This window comes from Oncorhynchus nerka, linkage group LG13, assembly GCF_034236695.1.
Source record: "Oncorhynchus nerka isolate Pitt River linkage group LG13, Oner_Uvic_2.0, whole genome shotgun sequence".
NCBI lineage: Eukaryota > Metazoa > Chordata > Actinopteri > Salmoniformes > Salmonidae > Oncorhynchus > Oncorhynchus nerka.
The window spans coordinates 65,484,082-65,511,412 of record NC_088408.1 but is presented as its reverse complement, the minus strand read 5'-3'; the positions used below and the strand labels follow the sequence as shown (position 1 = coordinate 65,511,412).

At 42.6% G+C, this 27,331-nt stretch overlaps 3 protein-coding genes across 5 annotated transcripts in view; 2 read left to right on the top strand and 1 right to left on the bottom strand.

Annotated features, from left to right (window-relative positions):
- LOC115139891 (multiple epidermal growth factor-like domains protein 9) overlaps positions 1-6,062 on the bottom strand; it is a 34,643-nt gene extending 28,581 nt beyond the window's left edge. The window contains exon 1 of one of the 2 annotated variants that reach the window (XM_029677735.2): positions 5,343-6,062. In XM_029677735.2, coding sequence (XP_029533595.1) covers positions 5,343-5,895 — 553 coding nt within the window. In that variant the 5' untranslated portion in view covers positions 5,896-6,062. The remainder of the gene's footprint in view (positions 1-5,342) is intronic. The other variant, XM_029677734.2, reaches the window with a different exon arrangement.
- Positions 6,063-6,814: 752 nt separating this feature from the next.
- Positions 6,815-12,506, top strand: LOC115139892 (serine/threonine-protein phosphatase 6 catalytic subunit-like). Its single transcript, XM_029677736.2, has 7 exons — positions 6,815-6,934; positions 7,541-7,636; positions 7,770-7,835; positions 9,304-9,445; positions 9,571-9,650; positions 9,807-10,016; positions 11,525-12,506. The coding sequence occupies exons 1-7, from the start codon at positions 6,860-6,862 to the stop codon at positions 11,771-11,773; spliced, it is 918 nt and encodes a 305-aa protein (XP_029533596.1). The 5' UTR covers positions 6,815-6,859; the 3' UTR covers positions 11,774-12,506.
- Positions 12,507-13,424: 918 nt separating this feature from the next.
- On the top strand, positions 13,425-26,748 carry LOC115139886 (golgin subfamily A member 1-like). 2 transcript variants are annotated; one of them, XM_029677728.2, is made up of 24 exons: positions 13,425-13,624; positions 14,133-14,446; positions 16,512-16,602; positions 17,273-17,347; positions 17,986-18,083; positions 18,164-18,196; positions 18,293-18,421; positions 18,691-18,860; positions 19,053-19,164; positions 19,326-19,409; positions 19,636-19,761; positions 21,296-21,391; positions 21,524-21,619; positions 21,737-21,832; positions 22,032-22,163; positions 22,547-22,642; positions 22,769-22,858; positions 23,077-23,179; positions 23,302-23,462; positions 23,725-23,883; positions 24,014-24,073; positions 24,210-24,434; positions 24,534-24,620; positions 25,510-26,748. In XM_029677728.2, exons 2-24 carry the CDS (start codon positions 14,318-14,320, stop codon positions 25,588-25,590), a joined length of 2,529 nt encoding a protein of 842 aa, XP_029533588.1. In that variant the 5' UTR covers positions 13,425-13,624; positions 14,133-14,317; the 3' UTR covers positions 25,591-26,748. The 2 variants fall into 2 exon arrangements, with proteins under 2 accessions (XP_029533588.1, XP_029533589.1); XM_029677729.2 differs by lacking the exon at positions 17,273-17,347.
- Positions 26,749-27,331: the final 583 nt, after the last annotated feature.

Here is a 27,331-nt window from a genome sequence, read left to right as displayed (position 1 = left end):
ATTAACGTTTTGTCCTGAATACAAAGTATTATGTTTGGGGCAAATCCAATAGAACACATTACTTAGTACCACTCTTCATTTTCAAGCATAGTGGTGGCTGCATTATGTTATGGGTATGCTTGTAATCTTTGAGGTTTTTAGGATAAAAAAAGAAACCAAATGGTGCTAAGTACAGGAAAAATCCTAGAGGAAAACCTGATTCAGTCTGCTTTCCACCAGACACTGGGAGATGAATTCACCTTTCAGCAAGACAATAACCCAAAACACAAGGCCAAATAGACACTACAGTTCAGTGGAGGCTGGTGGGAGGAGCTATAAGAGGACGGGCTCATTGTAATGACTGAAATGGAATAAATGGAACGGAGTAATATTTTATTTTCCATGTGTTTGATACCATTCTATTTATTCCATTTCAGCCTTTACTATGAGCCCGTCCTCCTATAGCTCCTCACACCAGCCTCTACTGCTGGAGTTGCTTACCAAGGCCACATTAAATGTTCCTGAGTGGCCTAATTATAGTTTTGACTTAAATCGGTTTAAAAATCTATGGCAAGACTTGAAATTGACTGTCTAGCAATGAACAGCAACCAACTTGACAGAGCTTAATGAATTTTTTAAAGAATGTGCAAATCACAGGAGGTTGGTGGCACCTTAATTGGATAGAGTGTGCTTGTGTTAATGACTGGAGTGGAATAAGTGGAATGGTATCAAATACATCAAACACATAGTTTCCAGGTGTTTGATGCCATTCCATTTGCGCCGTTCCGACCATTATTATGAGCCGTCCTCCCCTCATCAGCCTCCTGTGGTTCACCCTGACCACCTCCTGAAGTGGTCAGACAGTTCTGAACACAATCAGACCACAAGTGACTTTGTTACTTATGCAAATGAGATATTTCTGGATATAATTTTCAATACATTTGCAAAAATGTCTAAAAACATGTTTTCACTTTGCCATTAAAAGGGGTATCGTGTGTAGATGGGTGAGAAAAACATATTTGATACATTTTGAATTCAGGCTGTAACACAACAAATGTGGAATAACTCAAGTGGTATGAATACTTTCTGAAGGCACTGTACATGCTAGAATGTTCCAATGGTCGTGTTCACACTTGACACTTACATGCGACTTCTGCTATCAGAATACGAATCTCGCATTGAAAAGACAAAAGTCGCTTTGTGATCTGATTGTGTTCACATCTGTCTGTGGTCAGGGTGCATTGTGTGCGGATTTCTCCTCAGTCTGGGTGCAATCAGGCTACCGAAAGCGCATACAGTGGGCGACGTTGCTTGCTATATTAGCTTGCTGGCTAGCTACAGAGGTTAGCTGGCTACTTAGCTACAGTTGGTAGCTACTGCCATAAGATGTTTTGTTATAATCATATTTTGCCTATTCCACCATTGTAGAACGCATACTGGCATTTGAATATTGCGCGGGAATGGACACAATGTGGACATAGTAGACACATTTAAATGTAAATGTAGATGCACGACGTTTTCAGAAATGTATATTTAATACATTCTGAATTAAGGTTGTAACACAACATAATGTGGAATAAGTCAATGGGTATGAATATTTTCTGAAGGCACTGTACATACTAGAACACGCCAATACCATCTCGCTAGCTCACGCTTGGCTCTGCCCACCTCCTTCCTTCTTCTGAGCATTGTGATTCATTTTCCCACATCTGTTTGTGAAATAGTCAGATTTATAATAGAAAAATATGCCCTGGCCTCCCGAGTGGTGCAGCGGTCTAAGGCACTGTATTGCAGTGCTGGAGGTGTTATTACAGACATGGGTTCATTCCCCGGGGAGGGTTTGGCCTAGCGTTGAGGTCATCATGTTTTGGTCATGAAAAAAAAAACACATGGCTAGCTAGTTGGCTACAGCAGGTTCTACCATTTCACAATAGGTGATGCGTATTACAAGAAGCCGCCCCTTTTGTGACAAAAAAAAGCCATTGCAACACTGCGAATCTCCCGTCTGCGTAGACCATGTAATAAGCTTTACTTAACGGCCTTGTTGCAAACAGAATGGATGATTTGGAGGGGATTTTTTAACACAAGCTTCCTTCCTTTCAGTTTCATACAGGCCAGTAATGTGGAATGAATACAATATTCTAGTTTATTTAGTAAATATTTTCTTAACTATTTCTTGAACTGCATTGTTGGTTAAGGGCTTGTAAAGTAAGCATTTCACTGTAAGGTCTACACCTGTTGTATTTGAAAAATAATAATAAGTGAAAAATAATTATTAAATAAATCAAAAACGAAGGAGGCCTACAAACCTGACTCAGTTACACCAGCTCTGTCAGAAGGAATGGGACACAATTCACCCAACTTATTGTGGGAAGCTTGTGGAAGACTACCCGAAATGTTTGACCCAAGTTAAACAATTTAAAGGCAACGCTACAATACTAATTGAGTGTATGGAAACTTCTGACCCACTGGGAATGTGATGAAAGAAATAAAAGCTGAAATAAATAATTCTCTCTACTATTATTGTGACATTTCACATTCTTAAAATAAAGTGGTGATCCTAACTGACCTAAGTAAGGGAATTTTTACTAGGATTAAATCAGGAATTGTAAAAAACTGAATTTAAATGTATTTGGCTAAGGTGTATGTAAACTTCCGACTTCAACTGTAGGTCCTGGATGTCTGGAAACTTGGCCCCAGTGATGTACTGGGCCGTATGCGCCTTACAGTCAGATGCCAAGCAGTTGCCATACCAGGAGGTGATGCAACCGGTCAGGATGCTCTCGATGGTGTTGCTGTAGATGTGGACACCAAGGAACTTGAAACTCTCGACCCACTCCACTTCAGCCCCGTCAATGTTAATGGGGGCTTGTTTGGCCTTCCTTTTCCTTTAGTCCACGATCAGCTCCTTTGTGTTGCTCATATTGAGGGAGAGGTTGTTGTCCTGGCACCACACAGCCAGGTCTCTGACCATCTCCCTATAGGCTGTCTCATCGTTGTCGGTGATCAGGCCTACCACTGTTGTTTCGTCAGCAAACTTAATGATAGTGTTTGAGTTGTGCTTGGCCACGCAGTGATGGGTGAACAGAGAGTGCAGGATGGGACTAAGCACGCACCCCTGAGGGGCCCCAGTATTGATAATCAAGCGTGGCAGATGTTTTGTTGCCAACCCATACCACCTGGGGGGCGGCCCATCAGGAAGTCCAGGATCCAGTTGCAGAGGGAGGTGTTTAGTCCCAGGGTCCTTAGCTTAGTGGGCACAGGGACTATGGTGGTTTGTTTGAAACATGTAGGTATTACAGACTCAGGCAGGGAAAGTTGAAAATGTCAGTGAAGACACTTGCCAGTTGGTCAGGGCATGCTTTGAGTACACGTCCTGGTAATCCGTCTGGCTCTGCGGCTTTGTGAATGTTGACCTGTTTAAAGGTCTTGCTCATATGGGCTACAGAGAGCGTGATCACACAGTCGTGCAGAACAGCTGGTGCTCTCATGCATGCTTCAGTGTTTCTTGCCTCGAAGCGAGCATAAAAGGCATTTAGCTCATATGGTAGGCTCGCGTCACTGGGCATTTGTGGCTGGGTTTCCCTTTGTAGTCCGTAGTATTTTTCAAGCCCTACCACATCTGAAGAGTGTCAGAGCCGGTGTAGTAGGATTCAATCTAAGTCCTGAATTGATGCTTTGCCTGTTTAATGGTTCATCTGTGGGCATTCTTATAAGCATCCGGATTAGTGTCCCGCGCCTTGAAAGCGTCAGCTCTAGCCTTTAGCTCGATGCGGATGTTGCCTGTAATCCATGTTGTTGATGTCTTTATATTTTCAAGTATTGTGGTGCGAGCATCATGTTATGGGTAGGCTTGTCACCGGAAAGGACTGGGGAGGTGTTAGAATCAAAAGAAATATGAAAGGATCAGGTTTGTTAGGATCAAAAGAAATATGAAAGGATCAGGTTTGTTAGGATCAAAAGAAATATGAAAGGATCAGGTTTGTTAGGATCAAAAGAAATATGAAAGGATCAGGTTTGTTAGGATCAAAAGAAAATCCACCCAGTCTTCTGAAAATCTGAAAACCTAACCCAAGGATAGAGTGGGGCAATTCCAGAATGGATTTCCAAGAGGTGTTGAGTTTACCTGAATGGTCAGGTCTCCATCCTGATTTTAAATCTGCTTTAAAAAAAAAAAAAAAGAAGTTTCCCTAAAAGTTGTGCTAGGTTGGTAGAATATTTTTCAAAATGATTCACAGCTGCACTCAATATATTCTAATTTGGTATTTCTTAGTAATTAGGACATTTTTAAATAATTGTTCTTTCTTTTTGAAAATGTGGATTAGGAAGTGTACATCTATGGGGTGAGGTGGGGGGGTAGCATTTAATCCCTTTTTAGATTAAATTTTAAGGCAGTAAAATGTGAAGAATGTGGAAGGGGTGTGTAGACTTTCAAGTGTTGCTCACCCCAATCTCTACATTGGAGGGGACTGTCGGAACGTTTATCTTCATGCAATACTTCAAGCGCAGAACAACGGGGCCAGAGCCGAGGGAGGTGGGAGACAACATAATCCGCTAAAGTTATAACAGTGCTGGTTTATTCATGTCTTGGTCTGCTCATTTTGATTGGATGTGGCGTAACATTCCCCTGTCCCCCATCGGTCTAAGGATGTTAAATAGACACAAAGGCCACGGGGATCAAACCACTGTCCAAACGGACACGTGTTGTCTGCTTGTAGGAAAAATAAACCTTATCATGGTGGCAATTATATGCAGACATGGAGAAGTCTGTGTGGATGGATGAATAAAAACAAGGGATAAACACCCTCCTCCCCCTTCCCCCTCCCATGCAATCACCATAATATCTGACACACTTACGCATGTCACATACATAGCCTACCTAATAAAGGCCCCACCATCTCTGGGAACGCCAAACGTAGCCTATAGTAATATTACTCTGGAACCGGTATGTCCTAATTCATATGGATCATTTAGTTATGACTGATCATTTTGCAAGGAGAAAGCCGTCCATGGTTTGAGGTCCACGATCTATTGTTTCTACGATCTCAGTTTCTTCGCCTGCCTGCGCTCTGCGTCAAAAGACATACTGCGGACGTTTTGGTTGTGTCTTTGGTTACATGTTAATAGATTATTATTATTGTTTGCATGAAAAATGGACATTTCTGCAAACATAAGTGAATGTGTGAGGTGATTAAAGGTCAGAGAGTAAAATTCCATATCGGCTATCAGTCTAATGAGGTGTATCCATTGTGGAGGTGTGGCAGAGGGTATTCTATACACAACACAATATAACATAACAATTGATGCGCCTTGGAACATTATATATGTATTCTTATCACATCTAAGCGCCAACATAGGCTCACCTTGACTATTGTCGGAGGTAATCTTTGCATCGATGTTATCTGAAGACCACGCATCATTTGTCGTCCGCTGAGAAACCATGGAGAACACGGTCTGCAGCGTTTTTTCTGGAGGAAAAACTGATCGTGCATCAGTGGATCTTTTGCTTGAATTTGATGTTCTGGAGCTCAACGCCATTATTTGTTGTATAGGAGTTGAAATCATTTCTATGCTTGGCTTTGGGGTTATAGGGTTCGTTGTCGGTGGCTGAATTGTGGTTGCGGTTGGCGAGACAGGAACCGTGGAGACCTGTATCGTTTTGCTGGTCGCTCTGGCAGAGACAATTGTGGGCGACGGCGTGAGCCCAGTTACTAGGCCGAGAACAAACCTGTCTTCAGGTAAACGATTGGGCAAGGTGGTGTAGAGCTGCTCCAAGCTCTCGGATGCTGAGCGAGGCTTCCTGGAGATAGGCGACGCATTGTAGGAGTTGATGCGAGGTGCAGCATCAGAAAATCCAATATACAAAATAAATAGCAAAGCCGGGGATATGTACATCATTAAGGCCGTTAACCTCATATTCAATTTCAGCTCTCCATGTAAAGCCTTAGTAATGGTCTGTCTCAGACCTTTCCCTGAATGGACTAGCCTATGTTGTTCGCAATTGCTACCCAGTGATTGCGAACCGAACTACCCGCAGCTTCTTGACTTCACTTTCAGTTCAACCTAGCCCAGCGCAATGAAAGGAAACGCTTTGGATTGTCATACCCTTCAGCCAATGAGGGCATTGAGGGGATGTCTCGTGGTATGGTTAGGTACGTTTGTTTTCCCATCGCAAAGGCATTTGATGGGTTCAATGCGTAATCGTGAGCCAGTGCGCGATGAGTGCAATGAGAAATATGTTTGATTTTTCATTTGACACACTTTAAAACAAATATAAATAATCTAAAATTACGTTATTTTATGATTATAGCCTAGACTAGACATTACATCCATTCGATTATGGGACATTAGGCCTTGGCTATTCATGAAATAGCACATGCCCCTCTTTAATCGATGTACCCTCTACAAGCAGCAACACGCTGAAAAAGTAAGCTATCCAGGACTTTAGGCCTAGACTCGAGAAAAAAAGATGGGGATGTTTATTATGCCTACGCTGTGGGATATGTGCGCGCTGTCGCCTAATCACCCATTACCCATTGTTTCTACTGTGTGCGAGCTCCACTATGTGGCTATAGGCCTAAACACCTGTCGTCTACAGTCATTCATCAGCAGTGACATGAGCTGCCCAACAAGTTCAAGATCAAAGAAACAGAGCTGTTACACTGAATAATTAAGCATTTGATTATATGATTAGACAATCCTTAAAGAGCCCACAATATACATTGTCCGGAGATCTGGAGCCTATACAATCTAAGGCCAAAGTAGTGCATAACCCACACAGCAGATGGCAGCACAACGCAAATTATTCATTAAATCCGCTAGACTGAACCAAACATGTAGGCTAAGAAGGGTAGAAACAATTTAGCGAACAGCTGATACAATGGCGCCACTGGACCTGGATAAATACGAGGAGATTGCCAAGCAGTGTAAATATTTACCTGAAAACGACCTCAAGGTGAGAATCCCTGCCTTCGCAATGGCGATCACTGAAATAAGCCCGATGAGCAGCACGTATAGTAAGTAGCCTACTTATCAGACCTAAACAATGGCAAAATGTCTATCACTTCTAAATCATAGACCATCTAAACTGACATAAAATCACACATACAGACTGCGATGCCATTATACCCAAGAATTTGAATTCAATGAATGTCATCATCGTGCTTGACACAATTATTGGTATGATATAAAATGTGCCATTTACAGTAGCTTTTATTTATTTGATGTAACTAGGCAAGTCAGTTAAGAACAAATTCTTATTTACAATGACGGCCTATCCTTTCCAAACCCTAACGACACTGGGCCAATTGTGCGCTGCCCTATGGGACTCCCAATCACAGCCGTTGTGATACAGTCTGGAATCGAACCAGGGTCTGTAGTGACTCCTCTAGCACTGAGATGCAATGCCTTAGACCACTGTGCCACTCAGGAGCTTAGTTGTCACTAGTTTATGGATGTTGCTATTATGACATTCATTCATTAAATCATTGCTTGGGCATTACATCACACATCACATCAGACTCCTCCTTATTCTAAAGGTGTGTGTGTTTTTTTTCCTCAGAGGTTATGTGACTATGTATGTGACCTATTGCTAGAGGAATCCAATGTCCAACCTGTGTCCACACCAGTGACCGTGTGTGGGGATATACACGGGCAGGTAGGCTACTTCATTGACCTTCACAGCCATAGAGCATCATTGCTAAATATTTGTTTTCTTATATTCTATTTCTTTGCATTCTTTATTTTCCAGTAATTCTGAAGTTAACTTGGTTGTTTCTTCATTCAATCAGTTTTATGATCTGTGTGAACTCTTCAGAACCGGAGGACAGGTCCCAGACACAAACTATATTTTCATGGTGGGTATAAACTCAACTATTATCACCTCGTCCACTCCATTTTTGTTATTGTTCCCCCCATGATGAAATCGAGGAGGGGACTGGATCTTTCTCCGTCCGTCTGTTCATAAGTTAAAGGCGCTACATTGACAATTTGACGTCTGCATTGGCTGTGCAGCACTTACGTGATACAGCCTCTGCAGAAGTCAAGGCATTCATTCATACTACTTGTGCTTTGCAGAGCTGTTGTGAAGGATGTTGCCTTCTTCTTCTTCTTCTATGAAACAAATGTGAAGCTGCATGCCAGCCACCTACTGTGCTTTAGTGTGTGGTCAATCACGGTTTACAACATTTCTAAATCCTCCTACCTAACTCAGTACTTCTGAGAAAATAAAAAAGAGCCCTACTAACTTCTGATAGACCATCCCCCAAATCCCTTCCAACCCCCCAACTCTGTCGAACCTCATTGACCAAACACTTCAATATTTCCTTCTCTTCAACACACTTACAACAATATAACAACACATGCTCCACGGTTTAATCCACCATACACTCCAGACACAAACCATTCTCATGCTCGCCAACCAGATGTAATGGCGAGTTCAATGTGCAATGTCCTAAGCGCAATCGAGCAAACGCCACTTCTTCCTTCCTAATCTGACCTTTGAATCTTGGTCCACAACAATTCTTTGGAGGGCATATAAATGCCAGCCCTTGGGCTCAGAGTCCCATCTCTTCTGCCACACATCTATCAAAATGGCTCTGATCCTACATTTGACCTCACCTCTACCTAGTGGAACATTAATATCAATTATATCTTGTTTCAAAGCTCTTTTGTCTAACAGGTCTACAATTTAATTCCCTTCCACACCCGAATGTGCTGTGACCCAAAGGAAGTTGTAAAGGAAGTGACTTTGTGTTTATACAGGACCTCACCTACGGTCAACCAATCATGTCAATGCGGAGCTATTCAGAGCACTCCGCATTGTCACAACATTTTAGAGGCGCATGGCGATACAGTACGAAACTCATTTTTGCTTCTGCATGCCTCTGGAGGCTCCGCAATTGTGTCACACGACGCCTCTGACCATATTTTGGGATTAAGCATAAATTGGCTTTAAATCACATGCAATATCTCAGACAGCTGGGCCAATTTTGACGAAATGTGGGTGAATGATGCGTCTTGCCATAAAGATCCGGCCTTTACAAAATTACCGATCGGCCCAAGCTATAGTAATTAACTGAAATATGTTAGTCAGACGCTGCATCATTCATGGGGGACAACATGTTTGCTGTTACATTTTAGTGACTTACAGTAGTGAGTGTACTTTTTCCCCACTGGTCCCCCATGGGAATCGAACCCACAACCCTGGCATTGCAAGCGCCATGCTCTATGAACTGAGCCACACCGTTGCCTTATGTTTCATATGGTTTACAACGTCCATCAATAATGTACCCATCAGGATTCTGTGTATTTGATTCTCTGCAGGGTGATTTTGTTGACCGGGGATATTACAGCGTGGAGACATTCACATACCTGCTGGTGTTAAAAGCCAAATGGCCTGACCGCATCACACTTTTAAGAGGAAACCACGAAAGCAGGCAGATAACCCAAGTGTATGGATTTTATGGTGAGATTTTCTTCATCATTAATTCACCATATCCAACCCAACCAAATGTTGTATTAACACATTTGTAATTGACTCCAGTTGCTCTAGTTATAAATGGGATGTTCCTGGTCTATGTTGCCTTTCAGATGAATGCCAAACCAAATATGGAAATGCAAATGCCTGGCGCTACTGTACCAAAGTATTTGATATGTTAACAGTTGCAGCGGTGAGTGTAACTCTATTGCTTTGTATTTCTGATTTCCTGCATTAACAGACCCCATGGCACAATTTTAGCATATCAAGCCAACATGAAGATATTTTCTACTGTCTCAGTTACTCAGCATTCTAATGCTGTGCTTTGTTTTTTGTTTTGTTGTGCCAGCTGATGGATGAGCAGATTCTGTGTGTTCATGGGGGCCTCTCCCCGGACATAAAGACCCTGGACCAGATCAGAACCATTGAGCGTAACCAAGAGATCCCCCACAAGGGAGCATTCTGTGACCTTGTGTGGTCAGACCCCGAGGATGTGGACACCTGGGCCATCAGCCCCAGGGGAGCTGGGTGGCTGTTTGGTGCAAAGGTCACCAATGAGGTGAGTACATTGTTAATTTCACACGGTAATAGACATACAGTACCAGTAAAAAGTTTGGATACACCTACTCATTCAAAGGCTTTTCTTTATTTTTACTAACAGCTTCATCTGGAATGCTTTTCCAACAGTCATGAAGGATTTCCCACATATGCTGAGCACTTGCTGGCTGCTTTTCCTTCACTCTGCAGTCCAACTCATCCCAAACCATCTTAATTGGGTTGAGGTCGGGTGATTGTGGAGGCCAGGTCATCTTATGCAGCACTCCATTACTCTCCTTCTTGGTCAAATAGCCCTTACACAGCCTGGATGTGTGTTGGGTCATTGTCCTGTTGAAAAACAAATGATAGTCCCACTAAGCGCAAACCAGATGGGATGGCATATCGCTGCAGAATGCCGTGGTAGCCATGCTGGTTAAGTGTGCCTTGAATTCTAAATAAATCACTGACCGTGTCACCAGAAAAGCACCATCACACCTCCTCCTCCATGCTTCACGGTGGGAACCACACATGCCAAGATCATCCCTTCACCTACTCTGCGTCTCACAAATCCACGACTGTTGGAACCAAAACATCTTAAATTGGACTCATCAGACCAAAGGACAGATTTTCACCGGTCTAATGTCCATTGCTCGTGTTTCTTGGCCCAAGCAAGTCTCTTCTTATTATTGGTGTCCTTTAGTAGTGGTTTCTTTGCAGCAATTTGACCATGAAGGCCTGATTCAAGCAGTCTTCTCTGAACAGTTGATGTTGAAATGTGTCTGTTACTTGAACCCTGTGAAGCATTTATTTGGGCTGCAGTTAGAGGTGCACTTATCTCTAATGAACTTATCCTCTGCAGCAGAAGTAACTCTGGGTCTTCCTTTCCTGTGACGGTCCCCATTATAGCCAGTTTCATCATAGCGCTTGATGGTTTTTGCGACTGTACTTGAAGAAACCTTCAAAGTTCTTGAATTTTCCCTGATTGACACATTCATGTCTTAAAGTAATGATGGACTGTCATTTCTCTTAGCCCTATTTGGTAAAATAGCTCAAATAAGCAATCTTTCTGTATACCACCCCTACCTTGTCACAAAACAATTGATTGGCTCAAACGCATTAAGAAGGAAAGAAATTCCACAAATGATTTTAACAAGGCACACCTGTTAATTGAAATGCATTCCAGGTGACTACCTCATGAAGCTGGTTGAGAGAATGCCAAGAGTGTGCAAAGCTGTCATCCAGGCAGAGTGGCTACTTTGAAGAATCTCAAATATAAAATATATTTTGATTTGTTTAACACTTTCTGGTTACTATATGATTTCATTTGTGTTTTTTCATAGTTTTGATGTCTTCACTATTATTCTACAATGTAGAAAATAGTAAAAATTAAGAAAAACCCTTCAATGAGTAGGTGTGTCCAAACTTTTGACTGGTACTGTACATGACATGGGTAATAGTAATGTTTTTTTTCTCACATTCACATTTATCTCACTGTCTTTCTTTTTTCATTAATTATCCCTCGATGTGCAGTTTGCTCACATCAACAACTTGAAGTTGATCTGTCGGGCACACCAGTTAGTCCATGAGGGTTACAAGTTCATGTTTGATGAGAAGCTGGTCACAGTCTGGTCGGCTCCTAACTACTGCTATCGCTGCGGCAACATTGCCTCCATCATGGTCTTCAAAGACGCCAATACGAGGGAGCCCAAGTTGTTCCGGGCAGTGCCCGACTCAGAGAGAGTCATTCCACCCAGAACAACGACACCATATTTCCTGTAAACACTGCACTGACGATCATCAGCTTCCACCACACTGTTATCAAACACCACATTTGTAATGCATCACATGCAGAGGAGCGACAACAACTCTTGTTGAAGTGACACCACTGATTTTGTCATTCCTATTTTATTATAGTGTGTACGTTATATACGTACTGCATGTTTTTGTGTCTGCTGTAGCTCTGTGTACCAACCCACATGCATTGACACAGAAGTACCATATCAAGTAATACCACTATGTTTTAGGTGATAGCAGTGTCAATATTTTATGTTTTTTATCTAACGCATGGCATGTTAGATTAAATTCATTATGGTAGTTCACAATAAGAATACATGAAGTGAAACAGGATCACTTTTAGCCACTTTACAGGAAGAAGTCAGTTTGTTTGACTTGTTTCAGTTTGACTTGGGTCTATTTGCAACCTATTCAGCCTATAGAATATGTTATTTCTCAGATGTTTGATTTTATTTTTGTAATTTCTATTTATTGAATTTTGTTTATCGTGTAGATATATATAAATCACTCAAATCAGAAACAGCACATATGAGCAATATTGTTTTTGTTCAGAAATATGTTTCATGAGAATTTATTCATGCACTTAGTTCTCTTGTAATGTAGTATTATAATAAAGCTATAAGCCTGATAATTGAGGGAAGCACATCTTAAGATGAAGACCACTGATCTAAAGATGGGCAGGCCTATGAGAGCAGTAAGACTAGATGTGGTTACTTGTGTGAACTGACTGTGATACAGGATAAACTAGTTAATATGGAAATTATCAAAATGAGAGATTATGCTATTACTGTTAATCAGTAAATACAATGAAATACACTACATGGTCAAAAGTTTGTACACACCTGCTTGTCGAACATCTCATTCCAAAATCATGGGCATTAATATGGAGTTGGTCCCCCCCTTTGCACATTCCACTAGATGTTGGAACATTGCTACGGGGACTTGCTTCCATTCAGTCACAAGAGCATTAGTGAGGTCGGGCACTGATGTTGGGCGATTAGGCCTGGCTCGCAGTCGGCGTTCCAATTGATCCCATTGATGAAAAAAGTACCAAATTGTCATACTTAAGTAAAATTAAAGATACCTTACTAGAAAATGACTCAAGTAAAAATCACCCAATACATTTCTACTTGAGTAAAAGTCTAAAAGTATTTGGTTTAAATTACAGACCATTTGTATGTGCTTTCAAGCTTCAGCACTTGCCTGACCCGTTCTATGAGCTTGTGTGACCTACCACTTCGCGGCTGAGCCATTGTTGCTATTATACGTTTACACTCCACAATAACAGCACTTACAGTTGACCAGGGCAGAAATTTGATGAACTGACTTGTTGGAAAGGTGGCGTCCTATGATGGTACCACTTTGAAAGTCACTGAGCTCTTCAGTATGGGCCATTATACTCCAACCATGGAGATTGCATGGTTGTGTGCTCGATTGTATACACCTGTCAGCAACGGGTGTGGCTGAAATAGCTGAATCCAATAATTTGAAGAAGTGTCCACATACATTTGGCCACGTAGTGTGTAATCAATGCATTTTATGACCTCCAGGTTCCAGCATACTGTTTTTGTTGACTGACATGAAGTAGAGCGAATCCCTTTCCACACCCTTTTAGATTTGTCCAATGAACACGGACGCAGAGTGTACTGGCATATTACGTGTTGATGTAAGAGAGCTAGCCAAAATAGAGTCCAGACATAGTAACACATTTGTCGTAAAACAGTATATTTGTAGATGTATTATATTGGGAAACGGTAGAGTTGTTACTCGTCGCAGAGAATACGTTAAACACAATGGGCTTCTCTAGGAATGTGTGACTTTGTTGGAGTTCATACGGTAAGAGATTCCCTTGATCAGCTGGCTAAATTCGCTAGCTAGGATAACAATAACTAGCTAGGGAGCTAGCTGATAGCTATCATTTGTTTAAATCATCTGTCTTTTCCTGGAATTCATGATCAAACAGCCGTGAACAGTTAGCTGGGACCGATGGATTTCTTAAATCTCGAAATGTTGGGCTTTTTACAGAATGGTAACGAATTATTCGGAAACTGCTAACGAAAGCAAGCAAACAGGCAGTTATCATTGCCAATACTGAGTAGCTAGCTAGCTAATTTACATCGTCTTGTCATCCAGCTGAAATATCATTAGCCTCTTCATATGTATGTATTCGTAAACCTGCTAGCTAAACCTGCTGTCACCAATCTGTCAACTAATCTGGTGACATGACAAATCATAAGGCCAAAACGACGTATAAGGTAGCTACAGACTGTAGCATATCCTCATTCTGCATCTCTAATAGTTTTCGTGCTGATTGCCATGACTCACTCTCTGTTGTCTATTTCAGATTGAAAGAGGAATGACAATGACAGTTCCCCTGCCTGTGAGAGGAGGCTACACTGGAATACAGCTGTTCTGGGACCCTGAACGACCACAGCCTGAGTGACAGAGCACTTGCATTGTGGAGCTTTTGGAGAGAGAACTAGTAGCAGGCAGTACACTTGGGTAAAGAAACACTAAGGCAAGGTGGAGATGTTTGCCAAATTGAAAAAAAAGATTGCTGAGGAGGCTGCCACAGCTCCCCGGACCGGAGTCCGTATGCCTCGCTCCTGCAGCAAAGAGTCCATTACGTCAGTGGGAGCAGACTCCGGGGATGATTTTGTAAGTACCAGTATTGTTACCTCACTGTCACACAGTCCATGCCAGTCATCTTTTGAACCCATGAAGAGTAGTTGGTCGTATGACACGAAACAAGGTTACCCAGGCTATTCTACAAGGAAGACCTCAAGGAAAAAAAGATGGCTTCTGGCCTCTAATTTGAATAGGCTTAAGTTTTGCACATATGAAATGCAAACAAAGGTAATGTATATCATTTACGCTCTTTCAATTCAACATAACTGATCTAAAACATGATAGGCTTTCTCAGTGTTTTGAGAGATTCTGTGGCCCCTACCTGACCGTAATGGCCCAGGCCCTCCATTAGTGTTTCCCTCTGTGGCCAGATAAGAGCCCCAGGGACTGTCATGATGACGTAATTCACTACCGTTTACATGCAGCATATCAGAACGCCCCTGCACCGTGATGTCAACAGTGCTGCATTCACTATTGGCTTTATGAATATCAGCAAAAAAGTAGGCCTAATGTACAAGACTTACAGGGAAAGAGCAGTGAAGCAATTTGCTGCAATTTGACGTTTGGTGTAATTGTCTTTTTATATACAAGTCGACAGTGTCTCTTGGATTATGATTTGAGTCAGTGAGTCAGCTAGCCTGTTATATGGTTAGGTGTGTCTGGAGATCGGCATCCAGAAGCTAGTGGATTCCATGGTCAAGTGTGTAAATGTACGATACCACCACTCTTTTGTCAATGATGACATTAATTCAGAAATATTCCCCATTGTAGAGCAGGTTAAAGGGATAGTTCAGGATTCGGCAATGAGGCCCGTTCTTTACTTACCCAGAGTCGGATGATGTCTTAAACATCATTTTTATGTCTCTGCATGCAGTTTGAAGGAAGTTGCTAACTAGCGTTAGCGTAATTGCTAACTAGTTTAAGCGCAATGACTGGAAGTCTATGGAAACAGCAAGCATGCTAGCTGTTCCTGTAGACTTTGTCATTGCGCTAACATTAGTTAGCAATAGCTAGCAAAACTGAACTTTCTTCATACCGGAAGCAGATGCATAAAAAGTAATTGCCAAAATCCCAAACTATGCCTTTAATGTATTGTTGAGTCTTAAGGCACAAACCTGTGTAACATGAAGCTCCAGCTCAGGTGTCAGATCTGCCCTGCTCTGTTCACTTGACCACACATGACAAGTAGGCACTAGAACAAACAAACACAATGGTCCTTTTCTCTTTTGGAGAAGGTAGCTTAACATACTGTATGTTGAGACAATTCCGCTTAAATCTTTGAGGCTAGTTAGTAGTCAATGTGATGGTGTTATTCCACATTGCACTGCTGTTTTAGACCTGATATAACTTTCAGAATATCATTAGATACTGAATTGTGTTGATGTTACTGGAAAAGCATCAGAAGTGTTGATCTGTTCAGTTGGTATTTTCTGCCCCCCCCCTCCATGTTTGACACTGAATGGAGTGGCTGATTTTACAGTGTTCGCCAGATCCAGTGTCTTGGGGCTGATGTCTTTCCTTTCTCGTTTGCACCGTTTTTAATTATTTAAGTCATTGACTGGCAGTGAGATCAAATCAACTGGTAGGCTATCCCTCATCAAATTTGTAGTGAAGTGAAATCAGGATGACATCACATTTAGGTAAAGGGCCATTTCCACAGAAAATTGAACAACAACACATTTGCACGAAGAGCAGTGCAAATGCAAAGTTTAGTAACAATGACGGTTTGCATCTGCACTGTTCTCTGAGTAAAATGTGATTTTGTAAAATGTTCACTGGAAATTGTTAAAAGTAGTCCTTGTGCATAGAGTTGCATGGTTTGTTTAAATTTGAAGTAATTGTTTTTTAATTGTAATTGAGTCTCGGCATCATTCTGTTACCATGGAATTGCCCTAAACACACTCATAGATATGAGTTGTGTACCTCTGATATGAAATATAATTTTGATATATCTTGTAAGTGGGATATTTCAGACTCTTCAACATCCACAACATATGTTTCTAGTACCTTCTGCCACATAACCATGGAAGCTCCAGTGTGACCTGCTGTGCTAATGAGGAACCCCTCTATTCTCTGTGTTTGTGTTGACCTCCAGGCCTCTGATGGCAGTAGCTCCAGGGACGACCTCTCTTCCCAGATCCTCAGGAGGAATGATCAGATTCGCAAGCTGGAGGCCAAACTATCAGGTAAGACATGTCTGTATGGAACCAGTTTAATCAGAGTAGGATGAGGTGGTTGCACCCAGGCCTAGACACTCATCTAAGGATAGTTTTGCGTTTACCCCAACAACAATTAAGGTTAGGTTTGGTGGTGGGTAAGCTGATTCTAGATCTGTGTCTAGTGTACTTAGACAGCTTTTACCAAGAGCAGTACGCTCAGGTGAAAGGTCACATAACCAACGGGTGTCTGGCTTCAGTCTCGACCTCATGGCTTTTGAACTTAACACCGCACCTCACAAATGGTATGATATTGTATATTTTACAATGATTATTTACCACATTTCCATCTGGTGAACATTAAGAGCAAATGCCATGGCATTTAGTCTACCTTTTAGGTTCTGTGTGTTTTTTTCTCCCAGATTAGTGTGATAGCTACTCCTCCCTTAGAGGTGGTGTGTGTGACCCCTTAGAAAAGGTTAAAGGTTGCACATCTTCACGCAGCCTCTTAACCAGGATGGTTTTCTCATCTAAGAAAATCATTTTTTTTTCTTTCATTTTTTTCTCAATCATGTTTTTATTTTATTCCTCCTCCTCCCCATGGCTTTTACCCTCATCCACCTGCCCCCCTTTCCTGTGTGTGTGTACGTGTTTGTTTTATGTGCTGTTGGTGTTCCATCACCACACCTCCTGCCTCTAGACTACGCTGAGCAGCTCCGACTTATGCAGAAGACCAAGGACAAGCTTGAAATTGCATTAGAAAAACATCAGGATTGTACGTACCTTTTCTCCAATCTCCTCCCATTTTGCGTTCTTTCTTTCTCTCATTTGTTTGTCTGCTGGCTGTGGTAATGGTCACCCAACGCACCGTCAATCGATCAAGGAGGGGTTGAGAATCATATGCTGTCACATCTATAGGTTTCCATATTTAAAAAAATATATATATTGTTGAAACAAGGGACTTACATGCTTGTTGACATATAATTGTTTTTAAATGTTTGTGGCACTGTTTGGAAGTAGGTAAGTATTTCTGCTATGACAATTATGTGAGACCATATAAAACAGTGGAAGTTTTATTAGTATGTAAATGTCTATTACTTCCCCTTTTTTATAATAATCAATGTTATAACAAACACCAATGTAACCAATAAACATCTATACAAATAAGTCAATTTGGGATGTCTGTGTTGGCCATGGTTAGATGCACTGCTTGCCTGCTTCTGGGAAACACCTAGCCTTTGCTTACTGGACACATTCTATGGTCAATATTACTCTCACCCTTTCAAAGCTAGCAGCTACTAACCACTGACAAATCTACAACCTGCTGTTTCAATTGAGACATCTTTGGCTAGCCAGTTCTATTGCTCATTCTCTCTCTCTCTCTCCCCTCTTTCTCTCTCTTTTACTATGCAGCCTCCATGAGGAAACTGCAGGACCAGAATGAGACTCACCAGACCAATAGAGCCAAAATGGCCGAAGGCATGGCTTTGGCCCTGGACAAGAAAGATCAGGTGAGCATCATATCCTTTGCACCACGAGGCATACGTTTGTGTGTGTTTATAGTTTGATTAATTCCTGTCTTTGTCTGTAGGAATGGATGGAAAGGATGTCTACGCTGGAGCAGGTACTCCTAACATCTAACTAATATTCTAGGTTCTCATTCAGCCAGTCAGTCATTGCCTGTGTAGATGAGAGATCTCTTCTGTCTGGGGCCCCTCAGGAGAAGGCATCTCTGTCTGTGCGGCTAGATGAGATGATGGAGCAGAGCCTTACTCTGTTCCAGAAGAGGGATGACCTGGACGAGCTGGATGGCTTCCAGCAGCAGGAGCTCGCCAAAGTCAAACACATGGTACGCACTACTGACAACAAGGTCCTACTGTCTAACTCTAACCCACCACGTGGCATGTAGGAGGCAATTCAAAACATATGGTAGTTTTATGCTTTATCTGTCTGTCTATTCTGATCCAAGCTGTAGCTATGTCGGTAGCCATCCACCTTGGTTAAACAGCACTTTGGTGGGAGAAAAAAAGTGTTCCTATTACCCTAGACAATAATAGTAGTTAGACATTTTGTTTTAGTGACGTCCTTTCTGTGGTGTCTCCTGTTTCGTTCTGGTAGTTACTGAGGAAGGAGGAGCAGCAGGGCCTGCGGGAGCGAGAGCTCCAGCAGAAGGAGACCGAACTGCAGACGGCCAAGAAGGGTTTGTCCGAAGCCCAGGAGAAGCTGCGGGCTCTGGGAGAGGAGCATCAGGAAAGTTGCAGGCTCAACACCGAGCTGGAGATCGAAAGGTTAGGACAGGACACATTGATTGCAAGATCTTGCTCCCCTAACCTCTTTTTAAAATAAAATAAAAAAGTTGTATAAGGGAGAGTTTGCCTGTTTTCTTCTGGGTTGCCTGAGGATTTGGTTGTTGTCTAACAGTACAGGGTTGTGTGTGTGTGTGTGTGTGTGTGTGTGTGTGTGTGGGGGTCTCATTTAAGAAAGGAGCTGCTGGAGGTCAAGGAGAAGGCGGAGAAGAAGATCGCTGAGCTGGAGGGCAGAGGCCAGAACCTGCAGAAGGTCATCCAACAGGTGTCTGAGGACTTCCAGAAGGTTAGTCCTCTAACCCATAGATTCTTCCTTGAAAAATCCTTTCACTGTGTTGAAGTGGTACATATCTGTAATGACAACATATGAATACAGTTAGATAAATGTGATGATAACAGTTTATAAAATTATTCACAATGTAGCAATCTCTCTGTGTGTGTTCTCAGTCGCGGAGCGCTGAAGCAGCTGTAGAGAAGTCTCTCTATACCTTACAAACTGATTACAATGCCCTGAAGCTGCAGCAACACAAGGTAAGACCAGATCACAATGTAACTCCTTATATGGGCAATTCCATATTTCTGTTTTCCAAATCTGCACTTTTTCCAGTAAGTTTTTGTTTGGCATACATTTTAAAGTGAAAAATCGAAGTGTCAGCGTATTTCCGTTACCATGGAATTGCCCATATCTAACCCCTCCTCCTCACCCAGTGTGCTCTGTAATTGACCCATCCCTCTCTCTCCCTGTTGTGGTCCCCAGGCAGCAGTGACTGATGAGGACAGGGAGCGTGTGCTGCTGGACCTGCAGGAGAAGGTCTCCTCTCTGGAGAGACGTCTGCAGGGCAACCTGAGTGAAGACGAGCTCCTCCAGGAGCTGCTCAAAGAGGTAACTACAGCAGTCAGCTAATCCTAAAGACAGAGGGACTCCTGTGGAATTGGTATAAGGAAAAGACCATAGAGAACCGTAAGTAAGCATTTCACTGTTAGTCCACATCTGTTGTTTACGAAGTAGGTGACGAATAAAATTAGATTTGAATGGTGATGCATTTCAAGTCAAGTTTATTAGTCATGTGGACAGAAACACATGGTGGACACGGTCCAATGAAATGCTTACTTGCAGGTTCACCTTTCAACAGTACGACAACCATAAGAATCGAACAAATAATGAACACAAATAGAAGCTTAACCCTTGGCCTATATGGATAGGGCTACATTGAAATGTTTCTTACAGAAGAAATATGAAATGCATAAGCACGGTAGCAATTGAAAGAGCAGTTAGAAGATTATGGGGAAATTATTAGACCAAAGTTCAGGATACAGCAGTACACCTGACACGACACATTGCACTGTTGATTTTGTGCATTTTACATTTACTGTACTTTCTGCCACGTTTGTTGATAAGCAAATCTTAAAATATTCTGGATAAATGTAGTAACATAAGAATGTTCCTGAAAGAATGTGGTGTAGGTGCAACATAAGACAAAATAATAACAAGGGTTTGACTGAGAGGACTAATTGCTGTCTCCAAAGTGTGCACAGTTCCTAAGTCACTTCCATGTACTTTGATGACTCAAAGAAGAGTCTTCAACTAGAAAGGTGTTTTTAGAGCTCTCCTAGCTGTGGCGTTGAGGAACTAGAGCGAACACACTTGTAGTTGTTTTGAGCGCAGCCCCGCCTCACACAATTACGAAATCCCAAAACGGTCCATTATAAATTGCATTCTTTGTCAGGTGGGCATCATTTGAAAGGTTGCTCTATTGCCAACACAATTAGCAAAGTTCTAAAATACGAATTAGTTAGGCTTCCACAAGGCAATTCAGAGAAACAGATCATCATTCTGATGATCATAGAAAGGAATTGTGAGTGCATTTAGGTGCGTGTTCTGCGGCCAATTTCTTCCAGTTGCCCAATTAGCGTGAGGGATGGAGGCAACTACTGGTCCCATTCGGTGCTCATGTTCAGAACAGCTGTCAGTCAAAACGCAGACAGCGCTGTGAAGCACAGAGGCTGAGATCTGACATCATTTATAGCATCTTACTGTTCAGCCACTTCGTTCCAATTTAGCCGCTTATCAGTGTCCAAATCTGCCATTTTCAACCTGTATACGGGTACGAGTGTAAAGGGTTAATAGAGTAACAATAGAATAAACATTTAGCAAAAGTATAAATACAAGGAAGGCACTCAAACAAATGTAAAGTATAATATTTACACGTGTGCCGGGGAAGTGGGATATGGAGATATTTTTAGCAATAATAAATAAAGTCCAATAGGAGCAGTCGTGGTGTGTATGCAGCGTGAGTGTGTTTGTGCATATGGGTGTGTGAGTGAGTGCATGTGTGCTAAGGTGCAGAGAGCCAGTGCAGATGGTCAGTTCAAGTGTTGAGCAATCCTCGTCCCCCCCCCTGTGTGGTAATGTGTAGAAGTCCACTCTGGAGCAGACGCTGGAGGACATGAGAGTGGAGCTGCTGCAGGCACGCACCAACCATGCGGACACGGTTAGCTCACTGGAGACTCAGGTAAACAGCCTCTTCATCACAATGATATACTACTTCACATGCAACTGGCTTAGATGCTCCATTGCATAACAGCAACAAATGAACAATTGTGTGAGCACATCTGGTAAGCATATTGTATCTTTACTCTCCCAGATATCCAGAATCAACCACCATGTAACTGAACTACAGAACCTGCTACGGCACAAAGACGACTCTTCCAAGAACTACAGAGAGAGAACGGACGAACAGGTAAGAGAACGGGCACTGGTGGGAGAGAAGGATGTAAGCATTTCAGACCTGTGCTCTCTCTTCAGTCTTTCTTCTTGTGCTCTCACACACGGCCCCATGTTGCTCAATGTCTTACAGATTGCAGGTCTGGAACAGCAGGTGCAGGAGAGCAACGAGAGGCTCAAGAACACTGAGCAGCAGATCACTGACAAGCAAGCAGTTCTGGACAAACTGGTAAATATTTGTCTGATTACGGTGAAAGGTGCTCTACCACCACTGTAAATGAAGTTGAAGCTGAGGCTGGAGCAAATGCAGTTGAACCTCTTATTTAGACTGATTAGACTTCTTTGTGTATCCTATGGGAGCCAGGGACACAGTTAATGTAAGCACGTGTGATGCTGAGACTGCCCTTTCCCCCTGTGCTCACCCCCAGCAGGCAGAGTGGAGTGTGGAGAGGGTCAGTCTGCAGCAGCAGGGCCAGGAGAGGGCAGGCCGGCTGGAGGAGCAGCTCACTGCACTGCAGACAGAGAAAGACACAGAGCAGACCTCTGCCCAAGCTAGGATTGTGAGTTACAGTTGTCAGCTCTCACTTGATCTGTAGATGTTGACATTTTAGTTCACTGAACTGTTCTCAGTGACATGTGCTGCATAGTTTTGTTGCCTGACTGTTAAGGCACATTTTCACTTTGGTATTTGATCATTTCGATGCAGATTTTGATCAGTTTATCCACTGGTCTCGGTGGATTGGTAATCTGTTGCCATGTAATTTGATCTCGGCTACAGGGCTGGCATGGAACGGGACTCAAACAAGGCTGTGTTCCTACACCCTCTTTCTGCTTTTCTTTCTTTAACATCCCTTTATCTGTGTTTCTCTGTCCCTATCTGTGTTTCTCTGTCCCTATCCCACATCTCTCTCTCACCCACCCATCTCTGTTTCATGTTTCCCAGCGTGAGTTGGAGGAGGCGAGAGGATGTCTGCTGAGAGGGAGGGATGAAGCTGACGTGGCTCTGAGGAGACGGGAAGAGGAGCTGGAGCAGGCTAGGGTCAGACACACTTCCTGCTTTATATTAGGCAGTCAGTTGAAAACAGGAAGTCACGGATTTCCTGATAAACAAACAAGAGTTTTAAGAAAAAAATTAATTCAATGATGTCCCTGTATGTCACCCCAGTCAGAGCTGAGCAGCAGGCAGACGGTGAGTGTGGAGATAGCCATGGCTCTGGAGGACACCAGGAAGCAGAAGGAGGAGCTCCAACTACAGGTCTGGAGAGACATCACACTTACATCGTACATTTCTGTACTCTTTTAAATAACAAACCATATTCTCTACACTCTGTTGGAATGAGGTTTACAAAACTTGCCAATGCTATTGGCTTAATCATACTCGGGCAGTTTGAGTGATGTGTTTTTCAAATTTATGAATTCAGCTTGTCGATTGTGCTCATAAATAAATTGGACGTTCACTGTCTTCTTTTCCAGGTAGGACAGATGACGGCGTCACATCAAACAACATCGCAGGAACTGGCCCACGTCACTGAGCAGCTGAAGCAGAGAGAGGAGGAACTCCAAACACTTCGCAATGGTAAACACTTGATTTCTCTGTTGTCGGGTGCACTTTTCCTCTGTCTCCCATGCTATGTGAATTTGGAAGTTGACTTCATACCATGTGGTGTCTGATGCTCCCTTCTACTGTGTTTGTTGCAGAGCTGCAGACGGCCCAGAGCTCCCTGTCCCAGCTGCAGGAGGAGGGGGAGAGGCTACGGGCATGGGCCCAGGAGAGGGAGGAGGAGAAGGACAGCCAGCTGGTCAGCTTGAGGCAGGAGCTCCTCACCCAGAACGAGCATCTGGACTCCTGCCAGTCACGGGTCTGAACACACAGCGGGCACAGCCATTAAGACACTATAAACCTGTTCTTAATGTCCTTCTTAGCTTCCATACTGTACATAACTCAAGTCTGTCATTACAGATTGGACTTTTTGTATGTGTTTTCTGACTGTGTGTGTGTGCTTCTACACCTGCATTGCTTGCTGTTTGGGGTTTTAGGCTGGGTTTCTGTACAGCACTTTGAGATATCAGCTGATGAACGAAGGGCTATATAAATACATTTGATTTGATTTTGTGTCTCAGGTGTCTGAGCTGGAGGTGGAGGTGGAGACCCTGACGTTGCAGCTGCAGACTCCAGAGGTGTGTGAACCGGACCAGAATGGGACCGTGACCGTGGACGACCTGGACCACATGCAGGAGGCCAACAGAGACCTGGAGCAGCAGCTTAGTGACAAGAACAAGGTCAGTACTGGACCAAACGAAAACCATGATCACCACACAGGCATGTTTGGATAATTACTCCTTGTCTGAAATATCTGGAGCAGGTTAATTTGTGTGTGCTGCTGTTGATTGGAATCCTGTTGCTTTACAGACCATTAAGCAGCTGCAGCAGAGGCTAGCCGAGCTGAAGAGGACCTTGCAGAAGGAGCTGGTGAGACATTTAGATAACTTATTTTTTAGTATGAGAATCCAATCTAAATCTAATCATTTTTTGTTCCGTTGATTGAATATGGTCCGTGTGCTGAGTTTTGTGTGTGATAGTTTGTGCCTGTGTGTTCCTGTTGCAGAAGCTGAAGCCTGAAACTGAGTTAGAGGAGAAGGAAAGGGCCCAGGAAGGGAGAGGAGAGAGGCAGGAGAGGCTAGACAGAACCTTTACAGAGCCCGCTGCATCTCCAGCCCCTGGCCCAAACACCACTGTCACCAACACTTCTGACCTCAATGACTCACGAGAGATCAACTTCGAGTACCTCAAACACGTGGTGCTAAAATTTATGTCGTCCAGAGAGGCTGAGGTGAGAGCAAATTACCTGGTCCCTGTTATCGTAGCTAGACCCCTCAGTATTGGACGTCTATGGTCTTGGCTGAAGTCTAAATCTCGTTCTGTCTCATAGGCCTATCAGCTGATCAGAGCGGTGTCTGTGTTGCTGAACTTCACTGGTGAGGAAGAGGACATGTTAAAAGAGACACTGGAGTACAAGGTGACTTTCTCCTTTCAGACATCTGTCCCCTGAAACGTCTGTGTCAAATGAATGGGCGTTATGGCCATAACACAGCCAGCGTGTATCAAATGAAATAGGCCACGACACTTTTTTTGTTCTCAATCGGCCTCATTTCTTAAATGCACTTGCTATTTGTTGTTTATTTTTGAATACCTAAGCTGCATCCGGAGGAAGATTGTTATTTTAGAGGCTAGGAAGCCAGTATGAGGGTTTGTGCACAGGCTAGAATAAAAGGCGGCCGGCGCGTGGGAGAGAATATCTGTGGAGTTCCAAAAGTACTCGCACTCAAAACCATGAAAAGGGAAAAACCCAAGGAGGCCGAGATGGAAAAATAGAATCATTAATTGAATCCATGCTCCGAAGAATACAGAAGGTGGAAGTGCTAATATGTTTGGGCCTTATGCCTTCATCAGTGCTGTACAAACACATGAAGAAGACACAGACTTAAGGCACCTGCTGTGCGCAACAGTTGCAAGCATATAGTTAATTCGAGACTGGCGAATAGGAAATTTATAGAAGAGTATAAAAAATTGACAATTCATGTGTCATATAAAATTGGAAAGAGACAACAGTCTGGGCTACCATAGCTTTCAAGCACACGTCACATATACAGTTGAGACAAGCACAGGGTCAAGCTGCAATGCAGAACCCCTGGATGGAGAGCTAGTTGTGGGGTTAAGGGCCTTCCTCAAGGGCCCAACAATAGGGGAATGTCTTCAGGATGTGAACCCAGCAGCCCTCCAGTTGCCAGATGAATTCCCTCCTATTTTTCCAGCGCCCGGCCCTTTCCCAGTTGTAGCTATAGTAATAGTCCAGTGTTACATGTATTTCATTTGATATAATCGGAAAACATTGCTGTGTTTTTCAGATGTCCTGGTTTGGATCCAAGCCTTCTCCAAAGGGTATCGTTCGGCCGTCAGTTTCAGGGGCGCCTGCTCACTGGAGCTGAGTGGACAGAGAGAGGAAGAATTGTGGCGAGGACAGAGACACACACATTACTTTTATCATGTCCTTGCATGATGCCTCCCATCACTGTGGTAACCAACTGAACATTGTGAAGAGGACACTACTTAAGCTTTAAAATGGTTTCTGACGTGACAGATTCCTATGTAGCGCTTCAATCTCTCCTTAGAAGGACATTGTTCTTGCTCTTCAAGAGGACAGAGAAGGGCTCCACAATGACTTGGAAAGTCAGTCTTGTCATTAATTTATTTTTATGTTGGCGGTGATTTTATTTACAAGTAAAATGGTTAAAGCAGACATGGTATTGATGCATTGATAAATGTTAACCTTCAAGGGATATTTTGGCATTTATCTTCTTCCCCAGAGTCAGATGAACTCATGGATACCATGTTTATGTCTCTTCATCCAGTGTGAAGGAAGTTAGCGGTACTGTAGTTTTGCGAGCCAATGCTCACTACCGTTAGCCGATGACTGGAAGTATATGGTATTTACTAGCATGCTAGCAGTTACCATAAACTCCCAGTCACTGCGTTAACGCTAAGTACTCCTTTAAGAGTAACCCTTCTCCCTCTTGGAATTAAGTTAACATGAGATCTTTGATGCACACAGTACAATAATGTCTTACGGAATTGGCCAGGTGTTAAGAGTGCGATGGGTCAGAACTACCAGACTGTCACGACTCTGTTTGACTGAGAAGATTTATTTATGTCTCTGTGTTCAAATGTCTCTGTTGGGAGTACATGATGATGATGATGATGATAATAAGCTTAAGATTTAATAACCGCCAAGATTTCTGAAGGACCCTTCACAACAGTCTTTCATTTGGTTCCTTCCTATAAAAATATTAATTACGGGGGGCTTATGTAGAAAAGTATCATGTTAGAATGAGGTTTGATGTGAGAGCCATACATCAATGGCATTGATATTAATGGAAAAAAATGTTATGTAAAGAGGAGAGGAGTGACTCTTAATATAATGTTGATTAAGTAAATCATTATTGAACGATATCTAAATAAGAATTATCGGAGGATGTGCTCTACCTTTACCTGCCTTGTGTTTGTGTAAATGACATTCCATATGTCCTATTTATATAATGAAAACTGTACATATTCATTGAGAACTTTATAAATCACTGGATGTAAATTATTTTTGTTTGACCTCTTGCAGTATTTTACACCATGTATCTGTCTGTCCATGTTGCCAGTCTTGGCTTGACTCTGTCTCACTGTTCATTGGCATCCTGCAAGAAGTGACCCTGTTTGAGCTTACAATGAGAGGGCATTCATGTTGTACTGGAGGAAAGGCCAGTGAATACAGTATGCATGCCTTATACCAGAATGTGAACCAGGTGCAAGGCAGGAATACACCAATCTGCACTCTTAATTCTACTCCCATATCATGCAGTGAGAAATCTCCATGTGTCTAGTGACATTACAATACTGTAGCATTTTTTTGGTCACATTCATCAGGTTTCTATAGTCAGTCAACCTTTGGGCTTTAAACTTTCTTAAAATGGACATGATCTACATTCAATGACAAAACACCACACTTCATTAACAGTGACCTGTTATTGAATAGTATCTGATATCACACAAATTAAGAATTCTGTATGGACTCTAGTGAGGGCTTGTAAGCAATCTGCCTGAAGTAGTTTCATAGAACTACGATATCACAGCACAGGTGACTATGACTCCACTTATCAATGTACTGCAAGGTCAATATCAAAA

Excerpts from the sequence above, each read along its gene's own strand:
- LOC115139892 (XM_029677736.2), top strand. The coding sequence starts at position 6,860 with ATGGCGCCACTGGACCTGGATAAATACGAGGAGATTGCCAAGCAGTGT. Across the intron at positions 9,446-9,570 it reads CCAAGTGTATGGATTTTATG|ATGAATGCCAAACCAAATAT; the intron begins GTGAGATTTTCT and ends GTTGCCTTTCAG. Across the intron at positions 10,017-11,524 it reads GTGCAAAGGTCACCAATGAG|TTTGCTCACATCAACAACTT; the intron begins GTGAGTACATTG and ends CTCGATGTGCAG.
- LOC115139886 (XM_029677728.2), top strand. The coding sequence starts at position 14,318 with ATGTTTGCCAAATTGAAAAAAAAGATTGCTGAGGAGGCTGCCACAGCT. Across the intron at positions 18,197-18,292 it reads GGATGTCTACGCTGGAGCAG|GAGAAGGCATCTCTGTCTGT; the intron begins GTACTCCTAACA and ends GGGGCCCCTCAG. Across the intron at positions 19,165-19,325 it reads TGTCTGAGGACTTCCAGAAG|TCGCGGAGCGCTGAAGCAGC; the intron begins GTTAGTCCTCTA and ends GTGTGTTCTCAG.